At 38.8% G+C, this 21,200-nt stretch overlaps 1 protein-coding gene across 4 annotated transcripts in view; it reads left to right on the top strand.

Annotated features, from left to right (window-relative positions):
* Window positions 1-21,200, top strand: part of LOC105479987 (TBC1 domain family member 12) — a 148,992-nt gene that overhangs the window by 68,108 nt on the left and 59,684 nt on the right. For 3 of the 4 annotated variants that reach the window (XM_071069460.1, XM_071069463.1, XM_071069461.1), the window contains one exon: window positions 9,072-9,187. In XM_071069460.1, coding sequence (XP_070925561.1) covers window positions 9,072-9,187 — 116 coding nt within the window. Of the gene's footprint in view, window positions 1-5,353; window positions 6,416-9,071; window positions 9,188-21,200 lie in introns of those variants that run through there. The other variant, XM_071069462.1, reaches the window with a different exon arrangement.

Genomic DNA, 21,200 nt, shown 5'->3' with positions numbered 1-21,200 from the left:
GATACATACTTTCTGCCTGAATAATTTCCTTGAAATTATAGTGCTGGTCCTTGAAATTATATTGCTGGTCCTTGAAATTATATTGCTGGTCTATATATATGTGTGTGTGTGTGTGTATATGTGTGTGTATATATATATATACAAGTTCACAGCATTTTAATTCTTACTGAAAGGCTGGATTTTATTATTGGCAATACTTATTTTCAGTTGCTTTCCTTAAAAATCACTGGCACACTTCATCCTTTTTTGTTTGTTTTAATAAACTTTTTATTTTGAAATAACTTTAGATTTACAGAATAACTTTAGATTTTGGAATAACTTTATTATTGTGATTTTGAAAAAAATAATACAGAGAATTCCTAAATACCTCTCATTCAGTTTCACCTAATGTTAACATCTATTACCCTGTACATTTGTCAAAACTCAGAAAACTGACTTTGGTAGATTACTGCAGACTTCACTTGGATTTCACCAATTTTTCTATTAAAGTCCCATTTCTCTTTCAGTGTCTCCTCTGGAATACCACATTATATTTTGCTATCACAATTCCGTAGTTTCTATAGCTTTTGACAGTTTGTCATCTTTCCTTTTTTTTAAGAACTTGACACTTTTGAAGAGTACTGGTCTATTATTTTCTAGAATGGTCTTCAATTTGGGTTTCTCTCATGATTTCCTTATGACTTGACTGGGTTTATGGTTTTCTGGGAGAAATATGGAGATGAATGGCCCACTTTGTCTAATTTTTGGAAAATAACTGCCACTGCAGTTTGCAGTCAGTATTTTAAATAAAAGTAGTGTTCTTGAAAAAGACATTTGTTCAGTTTAGAACTCAAATACTTGCACAAGTGCTTTTCCTTTGCACAAGTATGTAGTTGAGTTCTTTATCGGTACTTTTCCTTTTCTTTTTTGAGACAGAGTTTCGCTCTTGTTGCCCAGGCTGGAGTGCAATGGTGCGATCTCGGCTCACTGCAACCTCTGCCTCCCGGGTTCAAGTGGTTCTCCTGCATCAGCCTCCCGAGTAGCTGGGATTACAGGCATGCACCACCATACCGGCTATTTTTTGTATTTTTAGTAGAGACGGAGTTTCTCCATGTTGGTCAGGCTGGTCTCGAACTCCCAACCTCAGGTGATCTGCCCGCCTCGGCCTCCCAAAGTGCTGGGATTATAGGCATGAGCCACCTTGCCTGGCCCTGTACTTTTCCTTTTGTCACACAGAATGTTAAGAAGATGTTTACTCATATATAAATATTTAATACAATTAATAATTTTTACTGTTTTGTCATAGACATTCTTAAATGAATCTGGCCGCTGCCGCTTGTTTTTTTTAATCTTTCAGTGCATGTCCTGAAGAATACAGTGATCAGTAGTGCTATTGCTTTGATTTGTGATGGGGCACTGAGAGTTTTTGTTTTTGAGATAGTCTCTGTTGCCCAGGTTGGAGTGCGGCAGTGAGCTCATAGCTCACTGCAACCTTAACCTCCAGGGCTCAAGTAATCCTCCCACCTCAGCACCCCCCTACCCCTATGCCCGTGCAACCACACCTGGCTAATTTTTTAATTTTTTGTAGAGACAGTGTCTCACTATATTGCCCAGGCTGCTGACAATTTTATTCAACATTGCTGAGCACCATTAGTACAAGTATCAATGCAGTGACAAACTATTAACACTATTAGGAATATAGCTCTGACTTTGCAGACCCCATGAAAGCATCTCCTGAACACATAGGTCTTCTGATTACACATCGAGAAACCTCCCCATTAGGGCTTTTATGATACTTATCTTTAATTTATCATGGTCTACCGTCAAATAACTTTATAGCACTTGAGTATAATGGAAGAACCTTACAACAGTGTGCTGCTGTTACCTCCTTTCTAACTTTTGTGCTGTAAACTCCTTGTTTACATTTACCAGTATATTTCTGTATGAAATGATCAAATATTCTCTAATTTTAAGAAATGAGAAAACTGACTTTTTTATTTGTCCATATTTATTATTTTTGGTGCTTTTTATCTCTTTGTGTATATTCATGTTTTCATATGATATATACTTTCTGCCTGAATAATTTCCTTGAAATTATATTGCTGGTCTGCTGACAACATATTCTCTTAGCTATTGCTTGTCTGAAAATATTTTTATTTTGCTTTCACTTATGAAAGATATTTTCTCTGGTATAGAATTCTAAGTTGATAGATGTTCCCTCTCCATTTTTTTTTCTTTTAGCAATTTAAAGATTTTTCTATTGTCTTTTGACTGGAATACTTTTCAGGAAAAAGTCTTATAATCCTTTTCACATTCAGTCTTTTCAACATAAGTGCTTTTTTTCTGGCTGCTTTTAAAATATTCTTCTTAACATATTTTAGTAAATAATTATTATGTCTTTTGGTGTGGTTTTATCTGTATTCCGCTTAGAATTTATTGAACTTCTTGGGTCTGTGGGTGTAGTTTGACAACATTTCAGCTATTATTTTCTTAAATATTGTTCTCCTTTGTACCTAGATTCCAATTACACATAATTTAGGCTGCTTGATATTGTTCCCTAAAGCTCTGCTTATATTTCTTCAATTTTTTTTCCCTTTCTTTGCTTACTTTTGGGTAGTTTCTCTTGCTCTGTTCTCAAGTTCATTGATAACAGTGCTACAGTTTTTAATATGCAAGATCTGAAGTGAACATTTTACTGGGTGACATTGATCACAGATTAAACATTGCAGAAGAAAGTACATTCATTGATAATTTCTTAGTTATGGAATAAATTAGCTCAAAGGAAAAATTACGTTAGACATGAACTAAAAAATGTTTGTAAATAAGCCTTAAAATATTCAGACTGATGCACAAGAAGCTTGACTTCTGGACAGAACAAAATCAAACATCATTCAGCCCTCAGCAATCTAAAATTCACAGTGTCTTATATCCAACAAAGACGACACCTTCTGGGTTTCTCCTGAATGTTTTGTGTATTCCCAGTGATGACTTTTTATTCTGGTGGGTGATAATGTGAATAATTCTCACCCCTGGGTAAGCTCTGGAAAGTGTTTTGCTTATAGCTCCTCAGGTTGTTGTTCTTTCCCCAAAAGTTCTCCTTTGCTTTGTAGGGTTTTATTGTACACATGTGTAGATCAGTATTCAGCTAAAGAGTCAAGAATACTGCTATGTTGGTTTCTGGAGTTTTTCCTTTTTTTTTTTTTTTTTTTTTGTTTTGTTTTTGAGATGGAGTCTCATTCTGTCACTCAGACTGGAGGGCAGTGGGGCGATCTTGGCTCACTGCAACCCTCCGCCTCCTGGGTTCAAGTGATTCTCCTGCCTCAACCTCCCGAGTACCTGCAACTACAAGCACATGCCACCACGCCCAGCTAATTTTTGTATTTTTAGTAGAGACAGAGTTTCAGCAAGTTGGCCAGGCTGGTCTCGAACTCCTGACCTTAAGTAATCTACCCGCCTCCCTTCCCAAATTGCCGGGATTACAGGTGTAAGCCACTGTGCAGGACCTGGAGTTCTTTCTTGATGGGGCACTTTCTCTTCTACTACTGTGTCCCCAAAATTCTAGCCCTTTGGCCTTTCCAAACTAAAAGTCAAACTTCCTTTGGGGTCCCCCTTCCTGCCCTGATGTTCATTCAGTATTGCCTCCAGACACAACAGTTGAGTGAACCTCAGGCTCATCTTGTTTGTTCCCCCTTTGTCAGGGACTGCAGAGATTGCAGCAAGAAAGTTGGTGTGAATTACCCAGTTCACCAAGCGGGAGTCTACCCTATGTCTCTGAAGAATTTTTTTTTTTTTTTTTTTTTGGCCAATTTGTATATAGTTAACTTTTAGAAATGTAGATGAAAATCAGTACTTATTTAAATTTCTCATTACATCTTCAAATCACATGGAGGAGGGCAGAACTGAGAGAACAGTAGAGAAGTGGAGTTGCTGATTGATGTTTGTGCTGTGAACCTCTTGGTCAAACGGAGTCCAAAGTTAACTGATTGTATGGAATATTCAGTTTTAAGAACTCATAAATTTGCCTAAACCTGTTTGAGTTGGGTTTTCTGTTACATATAATCAAAAACATCTTAATAAATAGCTTATAATCTTGTGATGAATTTTGAAAGTACTAGTGTTAATATTTGATAATTGTTATTAGTTTTGAGAGAAGGTCTTACTCTGTCACCCAGGCTGGAGTGCAGTGGAATGATTATGACCCACTGCAGCCTCCACAACCTGGCTCAAGTGATCTCCCACCTCAGCCTCCCAAGTAGCTGAGGACTAGAGGCGCATGCCACCACACTTGGCTAATTTTGTATTTTTTGTAGAGACAGGATTTCAGCATGTTGCCCAGGCTGGTCTTGAACTCCTAGGCTCAAGTGATCTGCCCGTCTCGGCCTCCCAAGGTACTGGGATTATAGGCGTGAACCTCCATGCCCAGCTGTATTATTTCTAATACAATTTGTAATTTTTTTTTTTTTTACTTTTTATTTTTTTATCCAGGAGTACTGCTATATAATTTGTAATTCTGATTGCATTAAGATGGCAGGTTTGGCCGGGTGCGGTGGCTCAAGCCTATAATCCCAGCACTTTGGGAGGCCGAGACGGGCGGATCATGAGGTCAGGAGATCGAGACCATCCTGGCTAACATGGTGAAACCCCTTCTCTACTAAAACATACAAAAAAGAAAAAAAAAACTAGCCGGGCGAGGTGGCGGGCACCTGTAGTCCCAGCTACTCCGGAGGCTGAGGCAGGAGAATGGTGTGAACCCCAGGGGGTGGAGCTTGCAGTGAGCTGAGATCCGGCCACTGCACTCCAGCCTGGGCGACAGAGCGAGACTCCATCTCAAAAAAAAAAGGTGGTATGTTTAATTTATTCAGCAAATATTTAAGTTATTTTGATATGGAAATCTGTGCTATTTTCTGATAAAGATGAGCTCATACAATGTTTTAAAGCTTATTACTCTCTAGAATTTTACAGCACTTTTATGACAAGGATCTATGTGGAAAGTGCTAGAATACAACTTCTTATGTGAATGATGTTTGAGTGATGATTCTGTACAAAACTCATTCCTAGGTCGGGCGTGGTGCTCACACCTGTAGTCCCAGCACTTTGGGAGGCCGAGGTGGGTGGATCATCTGAGGTTAGGAGTTTGAGGCCAGCCTGGCCAACATGGTGAAACCCTATCTCTGCAAAAAATACAAAAATTAGCCAGGCATGGTGGCACATGCCTGTAATCTCAGCTACTCGGGAGGCTGAGGCAGGAGAATGGCTTGAACTCTGGAGGTGGAGGTTGCAGAGAGCTGAGATTGTGCCGTTGCACTCCAGCCTGGGCAATAGAGTGAGACTGTATATCTCCAAAAAAAAAAAAAAAAAAAGCTCATTCCTCTCTTACATACATAAGTTATATTCTAGCTGCTTCATTTTGAGTTGCTTTATATATTCAATGTATACTTAGTTAATGTTTTATAAAGGACAGCTTTCATCAAACTTGGCTTTATCCAAACTTTCAGTGGTTTTCCATTTTGTTCATGATTAAGTCCAAATATTTTAGCCAGTGAAAGGCCCTGTAATTTAACCCACCGCTTTCTAATCTTATTTCTCATCATTTTTCCTATTAAGTGAGATTAATGTGTTTCCCTGATCCATGCCTTTGCTTGCTCCCACTGACCTGTTCTTTTAATTCTTTCTGCCTATCAGTACCCATCATTTTTGCTCCAGTTCTGATCCCACCTCTTTAGTAAGATCATCTTTATCAGTCATCCACCATGGCCATGAGTGATCTCTCGTAAAATATACTTTATTTTTTGTTGTTTACAAAGCCAATCAACACTGGTTTCATAAGGTAAACCAAAAGCCCTTCATTTCTAATCTCACTGTCCAGAGGAGAACCTCTTAATACTTCCTTAATAATTTTATGCATATTCAAATATGTATTAGCTTATTTGGTTATTACTAACTTTGGCCACCATATTGGAGAACACAGTTCTATTGGCTTAATTATATTGCACTTTGATTTTTCTTTTGGTAAGAGTATTTCAAGAATGGTAATATATACTTTATATTGTATCATACAAGAAATATACTGTCGGGGGATCTCCTTTTGTGATATTTAAGTGGATTGGGGATTCAGGCATTGTCAGTCTGATCTACCCCAATGAGCCTTTCACTGAATGATTTTATGAATCTCATTCTTTTAAATTTTCATCAGCCAGGCACAGTGGCCCATACCCGTAATCCTGACACTTTGGGAGACAGGGCGGGAGGATTGCTTGAGCCCAGGAGTTCAAGAACAGCCTTGGCAACCTAAGGAGATCCCATCTCTACAAAAAAAAAAAAAAAAAAATTTAATGTCATACATAGCTACTTTACTGCCTGTTAATATAGCAAGATAATAGATTGTTAAAAGGCAGGCTCTGGAGCCAAACTGCTTGCTAGTAATGACCTTCAGCAAGTGAGTATACATCTTTGTGCCTCAGTTTTTCTTCACTGGGAGGGGACTGACAGTGCATGGTTACATAGTGTCAGTCAATGTTAGTTGTTATTAATATATTGGTTTAAAAGTTTGATTTTGCTGTCTATGTGCATAGCCTTTGTTTGCATGGAAAAATGTTTTATTGGATAATATTCATGGTATTCTGTTAGGTAGTGAAACCGGGTTACCTTGTAGGAAAATGAAACACCATTTAAATTATAACAAATTTATTATTTTTCTATAATTTTTAGTAAGAAAAACAGCAGAAAAGGAATTTATTACATTGGAGTTTGTAATGAAGAAAAGAAACATTGAGCATGATTAGATATATATTCTAGATATTAGGAAAGAAAATTGGAAAAGAGAAAAAGAAATGAGTGACATTATTGCTTTTGATTATGAATGGCTGTATAGTTCTTTGAGATGACAGTTAATAAACATAAGTGCACACAATCCTAAATAATTTGATGGAGGAGAAGTTTCTAAAAACCCATTGTGGTGATGCAAGGGAACTCTCAGATAAGCAGAGCATAGATATAGTAGATGGAAGGGAAGATGCAGAACTAAAGATGAATATGAAACTTTATAACAGTGGCTGAAACCACCAGGTAAGCTGAAGTTTGTAAGACAACGTAAGTTGTTTTTTGAAAGTAATATCTCAATTAAGGTTAAGCTTCAAAAAGATCATCAAGGCCGGGCGTGGTGGCTTATGCCTGTAATCCTAGCACTTTGGGAGGCTGAGGTGGGTGTATCACAAGGTCAGGAGTTCGAAACCAACATGGAGAAACCCTGTCTCTACTAAAAATACAAAAAAAAAAAAAAAAAAATTAGCCAGGCTTGGTGGCACATGCCTGTAATCCCAGCTACTCGGGAGGCTGAGGTGTGAGAGTCACTTGAACCCGGGGGGTGGAGGTTGCAGTGAGCCGAGATCATGCCACTGCACTCCAGCCTGGGCAACAAGAGTGAAACTCCATCTCAAAAAAAAAAAAAAAAAAGAAAAAACAAGATTATCAAATTTTTAAGAGGTATGGAACTATCAGGTCTCATTTTACAATTGCCTGATTGAGTAAGGAGAAATAGGTTTTGAGTTGGAAAGGATGTAACAATAGTATTAAAAGAATTATAGGAAATTGTAGTTAAGCAACTAAGAAGTGAAATATCTGACCACTTTAAGTGCATTTTATTTTCTTCATATAAATCAGGGTCTTATCTTGCCACCAGTGGACTTGCATAGTTCATGAAATCATTCAGTAATATTTGAGAATGTAATGAAAAATATAACTAGTGCCTGGAGATGATCAGATGCTAGCTTGATTTTTTAGAAAGGAAAAAATGTGGGTACTGAAACTTGCAAGCTGGTAAATTTGGTATTGATCTTTGGCAAATTTCTATAAATAAATTTCAGAAGTTTGGAAACATTTGTGGAAGAATACTTGAATGGAGACATTTAAATGTGTTTACCATATATTATATTAAATTAATTTAGGATTATCAGGTTGGATGAATTAGAAGAATACTATAGAAAGTTTCTTTAGTGAAATATTTGACAGTCTGTGGCTACATTTTTGAATAAGATGTGTTAGCAAAGTGTTGTTTAAATTTAGAGTAAGTAGATCTATTTGTGGGCCAGGCGTGGTGGCTCAAGCCTGTAATCCCAGCACTTTGGGAGGCCGAGACGGGCAGATCACAAGGTCAGGAGATCAAGACCGTCCTGGCTAACATAGTGAAACCCCATCTCTACTAAAAAATACAAAAAAAAAAAACTAGCCGGGCGAGGTGGCGGGTGCCTGTAGTCCCAGCTACTCGGGAGGCTGAGGCAGGAGAATGGCATAAACCCGGGAGGCGGAGCTTGCGGTGAGCTGAGATCCAGCCACTGCACTCCAGCCTGGGCGACAGAGCAAGACTTCATCTCAAAAAAAAAAAATAATAATAAAAATAAATAAATAAATAAATTTAGAGTAAGTAGATCTATTTGTAATAGTAGATTGAAATCCAAAACTATCATTTCATTAGAGGTTGAATGTCACCCTTGAGAGGGATCTTCAGAACAATACAGTGGCATTGTCTATATCTTGTCTCATTTTAATCACTTGTCTCGTTTTAATCACTGATCTAACTGAAGGTTTAATAAGTAGGCTTATCTACTTATAGATTATTCAAAGATGGTCTTGGATAGCTGATATCATAGAAGGCAATCAAGAATGTCTCCCTAAAACTTTACCTAATTAATCTAGTGTATTTCTGTCTTTCCTTCTCTTACATTTTGATACTTTGTATGTAATATATATTTATAGTTTAGGTTGCTTCAGGAAAAAAAAAACAAAACTTTTTTTATGTTTTATTTTTAGTAGAGGTGAAGTGTTGTCCCTTGCCCAGGCTGGTCTTGAACTCGTGAGCTCAAGTAATCCTGCCACCTTGGCCTCCCAAGTGTTGGAATTACAGGCATGAGCCACTCTCCCAACTCCCCTCCACCTCCCAAAAAAATTTATTTTTTGTCTGTTTGATATTTTTACCAAATTATTTTTTGAATTGTATGTATCTCTCATTATAGCATAATACTCTTAATGATACAGATTTAATAATACAAACTATGTTGGAGCAGTTTCTGCATAAGGTATGTTTTAATTTACTCTAGGAATATGAAGCACGAACGGGGAGGACTTGTAAACCACCACCTCAGTCTTCAAGACGCAAGAATTTTGAATTTGAGCCACTTTCTACCACTGCCCTGATTCTTGAGGATCGCCCATCGTAAGTATTTTAGTGATAATCAGTAAAATTGTTTATATTTTAAAGTTAAATTTAATTTTGTTCACTATTTTAAAAGATAGCGAGAAAGATGCTGAGATAGATACACAAAGGATTTAATTTTTACAAAATTTAATCCCTGTTGTCTATCCTAAAACTATGTGGGGAGAATATATTTTTCTTGGATTTTCTGTTTGTTTAGAGACAGGGTCTTGCTATGTTGTCCATGCTGTTCTCAAACTCAAGTGATCCTCCTGCCTGAGTCTCACCTTCCAGCATTATAGGCACGCACTGCTGGCCTTAACAGAGAGTATATTGTTGTTGTCTAAGACTTAACGCATATTTTCTAGAGGTCTCTGTGAGTTAGTATATGAAACATAATAAAGTATTGGCTCTTCATGTCTGTTTCTATTTCAATTCTCTGCTCCTCCATTTTAACATGATAGGGCAATTATTTTTCCTTTCTTGACATTTAATATGTATTTAAGATGTGCTTGTCTTTGCCTTTTGTACTATGTAACTACTTAGGTAAGCAAAAGTTTTATTAAGGAAGTAAGCATATACTCCAAGAGAGGAGTGGGCTGACCCAGCTGGGAGCCTACTATTATTATTAGGAATACATTTATTGGGCCGGGTGTGGTGGCTCATGCCTGTAATCCCAGCACTCTGGGAGGCCGAGGTGGGTGGATCACAAGGTCAGGAGTTCGAGATCAGCCTGACCAGCCTTGTGAAACCCTGTCTCTACTAAAAATACAAAAAAGTAGCCAGGCATGGTGGCACACGCCTGTGGTCCCAGCTGCTCGGGAGGCTGAGGCAGGATAATTGCCTGAACCCAGCAGGCAGATGTTTCAGTGAGCCGAGATCGTGCCACTGCGCTCCGGCCTGGACGACAGAGTGAGACTCCATCTCAAAAACAAAACAAAACAAAGAATACATTTCTTATTTATTTATTTATGTTTGTTTTATTTTATTTATTTTTAATTTTTTATTTTTGAGACAGAGTTTTGCTCAGTCACCCAGGCTGGAGTGCAATGGTACGATCTCAGCTCACTGCAACTTCCGCCTCCTGGGTTCAAACCATTCCCTTGGCACAGCCTCCTGAGTAGCTGGAATTACAAGCTGGCACCAACATGCCTGGCTAATTTTTTCTTTTTGTATTTTTAGTAGAGACAGGGTTTCGCCATGTTGGCCAGGCTGGTCTTGAATTCTTGACCTCAAGTGATCCACCCACCTCAGCCTCTCAAAGTGCTGGGATTACAGGCATTAGCCACCATGCCTAGCCTAAGAATACATTCTTAATGCTCAGCAAAACATCTTAAATTGTTCTTTTCCCATATCTGCCCTTCTCTGTATTTTCTACAGTGCTGCTGTACATCAGAATATTGTCTGATTTATTATTAAACAAAACACATCCTAAAGCAAGACCACTTGGTTCTTAGCTCTTTTTCTCCTCCTTGGGTTTTCTGGATCTATTCTTTTTCTTTTACTAGAATTCTCTCTCTGTCCCTCTCTTTCTTTTTAATTTAATTTAATTTAATTTGTAGAGGCGGAGTCTTGCTCTGACATCGAGGCTGGAGTGCAGTGGCACAATCATAGCTTACTGTAGCCTCAAACTCCTGGCCTCAGACAATCCTGCCACTTCAGCCTCCCTAGTAGCTAGGACTACGTGAGCACACCACCGCACCTGGCTAAAGAATTCTCTCTCTCTCTCTCTCTTTTTTTTTAAATGTAAAAGTTCCTAGCCTTTCTTGCCATTTTCCTGATCTGGACCTTTTTCTACCCATTATCCTGATGAACATAATAAAAGAGTCTGGAGCCAAATAGAAGAGTATAGAATATTTTTTGGACTTTGCAAGAGAAAGCCGGACCTGTTAAGTATATTATTGTTTTATTCTGGTTACATTCCCTCATACTAAAGAATTGTGATCCCAATACTCCTCTTTTAGGATTTGATGAATATGTTTATATTCGTCTTTTCATTGCTTAAAAAAAGCATTTTAGAAACTTAGAGAACATGTGAAATTTTATTTCAGACTTGCTGCCAGGGATTAAAATGAACCAGGCCAATTCAAAGATTCCTTTCTTGGTGGAGACATTTATAGGAAAACAAGAATGGTTAGATAAACAAGAAAAGAATAACTTGTTAAAGATCTTTAGACTTTGCAACTGTCAGATGAGTACGTAGATAAGTTCCCAGAAGAGTTTGCTTAAGCTTGTTAAAATTTATCCAAAATGGATTATGCTTTTTACCAGGTATGTTAATTTCTTCCCAGAAAGCATTTATGAAAGTATCTCTTGGCCGGGTGCGGTGGTTCACGCTTGTAATCCCAGCACTTTGGGAGGCCGAGGCAGGCAGATCAGGAGGCTGGGAGATCGAGACCATCCTGGCTAACATGGTGAAACCCTGTCTCTACTAAAAATACAAAAAATTAGCTGGGCATGGTGGCGGGCGCCTGTAGTCCCAGCTACTCGGGAGGCTAAGGCAGGAGAATGGCGTGAACCTGGGAGGCGGAGCTTGCAGTGAGCCAAGATAGTGCCACTACGCTCTAGCCTGGGCAACAAAGCAAGACTCTGTCTTAAAAAAAAAAGAAAATATCACTCAAAAAGTTCTGTTCTAGACAGTGTTGGGGACAAATCTTTCTTTACACCATACTCTATTTTATATCATATCTGTCTCTTTAGGTTCTGCCTCCATGCCTTTGCTCATGTTATTCCCCTGTCTTGGAAGGCTTTTGTCTTATTTCTACTTCTTACTTACTCAGTCCTTAAGGATTAGGCTTTATCTTTTCTATCAAGTCTTTGGTGATTTCTTCAGCCTTCCGTTGTATCTACTTCTCTTGTACCTTTCTTGTAACACACAAAGAGTTCCTTGAAATAATGTTCAATGAAATTGGCTTGAAATAATATGGTAGACATAATAACATTATGAAAAGAACTGAGTGTACAAAAAGATATAAACAGCTGAAAAGTACTTTTATTTTCACTCAAACTATCTGTAGTTATATTATTATAATAAATGTTATAGCTTTTATTCTGTTTCTGTGTGTTTGCTCATCTGTAATATAGAGACTGAATTTGGTCTCTAGTGTTCCACTCAACACTGAGATGCTGTGGTTAACTAAGAATTTTGTTCACCTTTTTAAATTTGAAGGGGCATTTTTGGTGTGGGGAAGTTATTTATATGACTTATGTAACTAAAACAAACCAACAAAGTGTTTTCATGGTGTTGGAGTGTGAGGGTGTGTAATCACTTACTTATTCTTCTACTTCAACCAATTGAAAAATAGATAATGGAGAACAGAAGAGAATGAAACCTTCAATTTTATTGAGTATAAAACCAGATGAGGGGAAGAAAACTGTACATGGGAATACCTAGGTACAACCTGAGTACTAAAGATAAAGAACTTTGTACTTTATCTTCCTCATAATACTCTTCTAGCAGACTTGGGCCAGCTAACATCTGTCTAGTTATAGCCCAAGAAGCTAGAACAGAGATCTGAGTAATCTTAGATTTCTTCTGTTTATGGATGCAGGCAGGTTCAAGAGGCCTGTTCTGCTTTTGTGTCTTATCTACTGGTAATGCCACTACTTCAACAAAGAGGTGACATCTGGAAGAAGATAGAAATTATTCTACAGCAGGGCTCCCCAAACCCTAGGCCAAAGACTGATTCTGGTTAGGAACTGGGCTGCACAGCAGGAGGTGAGCAGTGAGTGAGTGAGTGAATGAGTGAGTAAGTGAGTGAGCAAGCAAGCGAAGCTTCATCAGTATTTACAGCTGCTCCCCATTACTTGTGTTACTGCTTGAGCTCCATCTCCTGTCAGGTCAGCGGCAGCCTTAGATTCTCATAGGAGCATGAACCCTATTGTGAACTGTGTGTGAGAGAGATCTAGGTTGTGTGGTCCTTATGAAAATCTAATGCCTGATGATCTGTCACCTTTTCCCATCACCCCCAGATGGGACTGTCTAGTTGCAGGAAAAGAAGCTCAGGGCTCCCACTGATTCTACATTATGATGAGTTGTATAATTATTACATATTGCAATGTAATAATAATAGAAATAAAGTGCACAATAAATGTAATGCACCTGAATCATCCTAAAATCATCCTCCCATCTCAGCCCATGGGAAAATTGTCTTCCATGAAACTGGTCTCTGGTACTATAAAGGTTGGGGACCAGGGGTCTAGACCATCTACAAATTTCACCTTATTAAATAGATGACTAGATCTCCTAAACTGTGCCCAGCAAATCGTTTGCCATGACTTGTAGAAAAGAAACAACAGAGGAGCTAGGCGTGGTGGCTCCCATCCATAATCCCAGCACTTTGGGAGGCCGAAGCAGGAGGATCACTTGAGGCCAGGAATTCAAGACCAGCCTATGCAAAATAGTGATACTCTGTCTCTACCAAAAATAAGCCAGGGTGTGGTCATACATACCTGTAGTCCTAGCCTACTTGGGAGGATTTCCTGAGCCCAGGAGTTTGAGGTTACAGTGAGCTGTGATTGCGCCACTGTGCTCCAGCCTGGGTGACAGAGACCCTGTCTCAAAAAAAATGAAATGACAGAGATTGCAGTTGCAAAAGGGATTAAGCTTCACACGAGGAGCATTTCATCTTATGCGAAGAGAAGGATCAGGCCTATTTGGTGGAAGCTAGCAGGTGGTTAGAAATCTTAAAGGCGGGATTTGTAGTTAAACTGGAAATGTAGGCTGGATGTGGTGGCTCACGCCTGTAATCCCAGCACTTTGGGAGGCCGAGGCAGGGGCAGATCATGAGTTCAAAAGATCGAGACTATCCTGGCCAACATGGTGAAACCCCATCTCTACTAAAATACAAAAATTAGCTGGGCACGGTGGCATGCACCTGTAGTCCCAGCTATTCAGGAGGCAGAGGTAGGAGAATCGCTTGAACCCGAGAGGTGGATGTTGCAGTGAGCAGAGATTGTGCCACTGCACTCCAGCCTGGTGACAGAGCGAGACTCTGTCTCAAAAAAAAAAAAAAAAAAAAAAACTGGAAATGTGATTTAAATTAAGCTGTTTCTTGAATGGTAAAATGAAAGTTTCTAAAGGTAAATGAGGTACAGCTATCAATTAAACAAGTTTCTGTATCTTAAGGGCTCTTGAGTCCAGTCAGAAAAACAAATCAATGTAGTAATTTCAAATAGAGGAACTTTAATAGAGGAATTCATTGCAAGGTTGTTAAAAGGACTATAAAAGCAAAAGAAGGGAATATAGGTTCAAAAGATTAATAATTCCAGAAAGGTATATACTGCTCTGGGATGTAGAAGCAAAAGAAAAAAAGTAATATTACCCAGAGTCCAGTATCACTGTTTACCCGAAAACTAGATTTATATTTAGCTACTATTTTTTCATGTGGTCTTATTTTCTTTACAGTAAATAAAGTTTTTTTTCAAGTATTAACATAATGAAAAGGGATATTGTAATTATTTTGCATGGAACTATATGGAATCCATCATTGCTTTTATTTTCACATCCTTTGTAATTCTAGGAAGCACTTTATCTGAAATTTAGGAACAGTTAAATCCATTATTCTTTTACAGAAATACAGAGAGGCAAGCAGAATAGCTTGTAAAAGGAAATAAGAGAGACTTAAGGCTAGGATTTTGGAGTTAATAGTTGGTCTTATGACTTAGGTAGAAAGCAGCTTTGGACAGAATCGATTTGCAAGATTTAAGGCAGTTAGTATGTGCAGGCAATACTAGGAATTATAAGATTCAATGGATCTGGATGTGAGGACTAAACTCCATGGATTTGAAATGTGGTTGGAGTTTGTGATGGCTTTTGACCTTTAGAGCATCATCATTGATTAACTGGTATATGATTAAGTAGTTACATTCAACTACACATAAGAGGCTCCCCAAATAGTAGCCTAAATACACAAGAATTTAAGTGTGTAAGTAGCCCAAATTAAGTAGTTCCACGCTAGTATGGTGGCTCCATGTATCAAAGACAAGGGGTGATATCTTTCACCATATTCAGAAGAAACTTTATTTTCATGCTGACCTTATGCTAACCACAGAATGGGCTTGGGGACCCACTGGACCCACAGTAAGACAGACTTGAGCTAAAACTCCACTAATCGCCTGACCTCTGCATACCTCTACTTTGACTCTGGACTATGGTAACATTTTGGGTCTCTTGCAATTAGTGTCAGATCAGAGCCGATATGCAGTAGTCCCTGAACGATCTGATTGTTTTCTTTTACCTAATGAATAAGTTACCCAGTAAAAGGCCCCTTTGGGGAAGGCTGGGAGAAACATTAATGGTGTAAAATTTTGGTAGTGTATTGGAGTCCTCTCAAGGGGACCCATCATCTTCTGCATTCAAAGGATTCTGGGTCTGTAAACTGGCTCAAGTCTGGGGAGTGACTGAGGGGCTGTTAGTCTTCATGATTCAGGATGGACTTTTATTCTCTTGACCTAGCACTTTTCTGCTTATATAGATCAACTAAGAATGTAGTAGGTTTCTTTTTTTCACTTCTAGCAACATTGTATCAACTAGCCAACAGGATAGGTTTGTGCAAGTCATACTACTCTGATTGCTACTTTGACTCTGCTGTTCATTATGGTAATTACGCTCACCTTGCTTTGGTGATTGAGTGCTGCCACTTGGTCCCTGTCACCCCAGGATTCAGTTATTCCCATTGCATTTAGGTTTCCCAGTTCAGTGACCGCAGTTCGCCCTGGAAGGTCTGGCTTACAAAAAAGTAATCACAGAGTTCTTCAAGAATGCTGGGGCTCCCATCACAATTTTATTTCTCACAATTGCAGTGAAAAATATGTCATCTGTGGCTGTAATCCTCGCACTTTGGGAGGCCGAGGCGGGCGGATCATGAGGTCAGGAGATCGAGACCATCCTGTCTAACACAGTGAAACCCTGTCTCTACTAAAAATACAAAAAATTAGCCGGACATGGTGGCGGGCGCCTGTAGTCCCAGCTACTCGGGAGGCTGAGGCAGGAGAATGATGTGAACCTGGGAGGCAGAGCTTGCAGTGAGCTGAGATCGTGCCACTGCGCTCCAGCCTGGGCCACGGAGCAAGACTCTGTCTCAAAAAAAAAGAGAAAAATATGTCATCTCTAGGGTACAATGGCTCATGAGTGTAATCCTAGCAATTTGGGAGGCCAAGATGGGAGGATCACTTGAGCCCAGGAATTTGAGACCAGTCTGGGCAACATAGGGAGCTGCTGTCTCCATGAAAATTTTTTAAAATTAAAAATAAATTTTAAAAAGAGACAAGTGTGTTTTCTGGACCCTTCCTGTATAGATGAGCGGGTTTTAAATGACAAACCTGTTCTGACATTCCCATCTCCCTGAGCCTTTGATTTCCTTCCTCTACGTTAAACCAAAGCAGGTCTGACATTTCCCCCTCACTTCAGTGTGGGCCGCCTTTTGGTCCATGTTTTAGCCAATCAACCAACCAAACTATTAGAGCCCCTTTCTAATTCTCTGGGCTGTAGCATTAAGTACAGCATCTCTGCTTAGTGAGCCCATATAAATGTATCCTGATCCAGCTTTATCTTATGTCAGTCCTTGTTCTTTCCACCATTATCTTATACTCTTAATGTCCATTCCCATACTTGTTCCTCAGATTTCTATGTGTATAAATTTAAAAACTCAAATAGTTCTTTTGGAGTATATTATGCCTCCTCATGGGTCTCACTTTGTAACTCACTTTTAGGAGCCTGCTGAGTCTTGAGTTTAGTTATAGGCCTAGAAGCAAAAGGGTAGTAAGGCTAGGTCCTGAGGAGAATCATCATTGTCTTGCAGGGCAACTGCGTCAGGGAAGGCAATTACCATTTCCTTAGGCAATGCAGGATTGATCACCTTCAGATGGTGTGGAGAGGCCTCTTCTACTGGCAAAGAAAATTCAGCAGAGTTTAGAAGCTCAGTGTCCCCAGCTTCATCAAGGTCTTCCCATGTATACCTATTTCAACTTTCAGGATCCCATTATTTCCCAAACATTGCCCTCACTTTAACAGTAGACCTTGCGAGGCTGGGAGTTCAAATTTGTTGTAGTTCAGCCAGTCATAGAATGAGATTCTGTATTTGATTTTCAGCAGTTGCAACCTGCTACTATAGGATATGAGGGTCCTCAAGGTAGAAGCTTTTAGTCATTTATGTGGTGCTTAAGGTGGGAATTCAAATCTCTGAGTTCATCCTTTTCTTTTTCCACTTTGTCTAATGACATTAGGAGCAACCAGCCAATCTTATTAAATTTTTTAGTTTTCCAAATATGTTCAAAAGTAACATGTACATCGTCACCCAGCTTTTTGCTTCTTATTAGTGGTTGATTAGGAGTATCCAGTGGGGATATTTTGCTAATCTCTGTTGCTAGGTTACATACCATGGACTACCAGTGTTCTCTTTACTACTGCAAATTTCCATGTGGTATCATTTTTCTTCTGCCTGAAGAAGATTCTTTTAACATTTCTTATTGTATTAATACTAGTCCATTGGCAGTGAATTTTTTTTCTTTTGAGTGCTTTTAAGAATTTTTCTATCTCTGATATTCCTCAATTTGATTATGATATGCTTTCTTATTTTTTTTTTTCATATTCCTTCTCTTTCGGGTTTGTTAGGCCTAATGTATCTTTGCATTTGCATTTATAGTTTTCTGTAAACTTTAGGAAAAGTTTAGCCTTTGTTTCTTCTTCTTTTTGTTTTGCCCCCACCCACCTTTCTTCTGAGATGCCTAAATATATGTTGCTTGATAGTGTCCATGTCCCATAGCTCATTTAGATGCTCTCACTCTCTCCTTCCCTTCCTTTTTTTTTTTTTTTTTTTTTGGTCTTTTTCTCTGTGTATTTCATTTTCTGTAGTAGTTTGCTATTGTATTTTCAAGTTCACTGAATTTTTTTCTTCTGCAGTGTATACTCTGCTGTCAGTCCCATTGCTCTATCTTGTATGTTTTTCATTTTAGAAATTGTATTTTTCATTTGTTACATTTTTATTTGGGTCTTGTTTCCCTTCTCTTTATGTTCATACTCACTTCTGCCTATATAAAAAACAATGTATATAAACTTACATTGCCCAGAACCAGTAGAAGAATCAACGATCTGTGGCAGCTATAGCCTTATGAAATGTATTTCTTTAGTAATAAGAGTTGAGGCTGGGCGCAGTGGCTCATGCCTGTAATCCTCACACTTTGGGAGGCTGATGTGGGTGAATCGCTTGAGTCCAGGAGTTCAAGACCAGTCTGGGCAACACAGCAAAACGTTGTCTCTACTATATATATATATATATAATTAGCCAGGTGTGGTGGCACACAACTGTATTCCCAGCTACTTGGGAGGCTGAGGTGGGAGGATTGCTTGAGTCTGAGAGGCAGAGGTTGTAGTGAGCCATGATTACGCCACTGCACTCCAGTCTGGGCAGCAGAGCCAGACCCTGTCTCAAAAAAAAAAAAAAAAAAAAAAAGACTTGAAAGCCAAAATTGCTTCTTCATCCACAGGCTGCAGAATGAATGTTGTGTTGGCAGGCATGAAAACAACATTCATCTTTTTGTACATCTCCATCAGAGCTCTTTAGTAACTAGGTGCATCGTTAATAAGCAGTATTGCTTTGAAAGGAATCTTTTTTTTTTTTTTTTTTTTTCTGAGCAGTGGGACTCATCAATAGTCTTAAAATATTCATTTAACCGTGCTGTAAACAGATGTCCTGTCATCCAGGCTTTATTGAGCACAGGTAGAGTAGATTTAGAATTATTCTTAAGGGCCCTAGGATTTTCAGAATGGTCCATGAGCATTGGCTTCAACTTAAAGTCACCAGTTACATTAGCCCCTAAGAAGAGAGTCAGCCTGTCCTTTGAAGCAGGCATTGATTTCTCTCTTGCTTTGAAAGTCCTCGATGGCATCTTCTTGCAGTAGAAGGCTGTTTTGTCTACATTGAAAATCTGTTTAGAGTAGCCACCTTCATCAGTGATCTTAGCGTATCTTCTGGATAACTTGCTACAGCTTTTCCGTCAGCACTTGCTGCTTCATCTTGTACTTCTATGTGTGTAAACAGTTTTTTTCTTAGACTTCATTAACTGATCTCTGCTAGATTCCAGCTTTTCTTCTGTAACTTCTTCAACTCTCTCACCTTTCATAGAATTGAAGAGAGTTAGGGCCTTGCTTTGGCTTACGCAAATGTTGTGACTGGTTTGGTCTTTTATCTACACCACTCACACTTTCTCAGCAATAAGGCTGTTTTGCTTTCTTATCATTTGTGTGTTCATTGATTAGCACTTTTAATTTCCTTCAAGAATTTTTCCATTACATTCTCCACTTGCCTAACTGGCTGAAGAGGCCAAGCTTTTGGCCTATCTTGGCTTTTTTTAAAATTTCATTTTTATTTTTTGTGGGTACATAGTAGATACATATATTTATGGGATAAATGAGATACTTTGATACAGGTGTGCAAGTGCATAATAATCACATCATTGTAAATGGTGTACCCATCCGCTTGAGCATTTATTCTTTGTGTAATAAGCAATCCAATTATAATCTTTTAGTTATTTTTATTTTCTCGTTTTTCTTTTTGTTTTCCAAATTTTATGTTAGGTTCCAGGGTACATGTGAAGGTTTATTACATAGGTAAACTCATGTCATGGGGGTTTGTTGTACAGATTATTTTATCACCAAGGAATTAAGCCCAGTATCCAATAGTTACCTTTTCTACTCCTCTCCCTCCTCCCACCCTTCCACCCTTAAGTAGACCCCAGTATCTGTTGTTTCCTTCTTTGTGTTCAGAAGTTCTCATCATTTAGCTCTCACTTATAAGTGAGAACATGCGGTATTTGGTTTTCTGTTCCTGCATTAGTTTGTGGAAGATAATAGCCTCTGGCTCCATCAATGGTTCCCATTTTCGTTCCCGCAAAAGACATGATCTTGTTCTTTTTTATGGCTACAGGATTATTTTTAAATGTACAATTACATTATTTTTGACTATAGTCACCCTGATGTACTGTCAAATACTAGGTCTTATTCATTCTTACTGTATTTTTTTTTTTTTTTGAGATGGAGTTTCGCTCTTGTTGCCCACCCAGGCTGGGGTGTAATGGAGCGATCTCGGCTCACTGCAACCTTTGCCTCCCAGGTTCAAGCAATTCTGCTGCCTTAGCCTCCCGAGTAGCTGGGATTATAGGCATGCACCACCATGTTCAGCTGATTTTGTATTTTTAGTACAGATAGGGTTTCTCCATGTTGGTCATGCTGGTTGTGAACTCCCAACCTCAGGTGATCTGCCTGCCTCAGCCTCCCAAAGTGCTGGGATTACAGGCATGAGTCACAGTGCCTGGCCCATTCTTTCTATTTTTAAAAATCTATTAACCATCCTCACTTTCTCCCTGCCCCACTACTATCCTTCCCAGCCTTAGGTAACCATGTTTCTACTCTCTATCTCCGTGATTTCAATGTTTTAATTTTTAGCTCTACAAATAAGTGAGAAAATGTGATATTTTTCTGTGCCTGACTATTTACTTAACATCATGATTTCCATTTCTATCCATATTGTTGCAAATGACAGGATCTCATTCCTTTTTGTGGATGAATAATACTCCATTGTCTATGGGAACCACTTATTCTTTTTTTTTTTTTTTTTTTTTTTTTTTTTTTTTTTTTTTTTTTGAGTCAGAGTCTCACTCTGACTTCCAGGCTGGAGTATAGTGTACAGTGGCACAATCTCGGCTCACTGCAGCCTCCACCTCCTGTGAACCACATTTTCTTTACCCACTCGTCTGTTGATGGACACAGGTTGCTTCCAAATCTTGGCTACTGTGAATAGTGCTGCAATAAACATGGGAGTGCAGTGCAGATATTTCTTTGATATTCTGATTGCCTTTCTTTTGGGTATATACCTAGCAGTGGGATTGCTGGATCATGCTCCATTTTTAGTTTTCTGAGGAACCTCCAAACTGTTCTCCATAGTGGTTGTACTAATTTCCATTATCTCCAACAGTGTACAACGGTTCCCTTTTCCCCATGTCTTCTTCAGCATTTGATATTGCCTGTTTGATAAAA

The sequence above is a fragment of the Macaca nemestrina genome, chromosome 9, assembly GCF_043159975.1.
Source record: "Macaca nemestrina isolate mMacNem1 chromosome 9, mMacNem.hap1, whole genome shotgun sequence".
Lineage (NCBI taxonomy): Eukaryota > Metazoa > Chordata > Mammalia > Primates > Cercopithecidae > Macaca > Macaca nemestrina.
The sequence above is the reverse complement of the archived record's forward strand: the minus strand, read 5'-3'. Positions and strand labels throughout refer to the sequence as shown.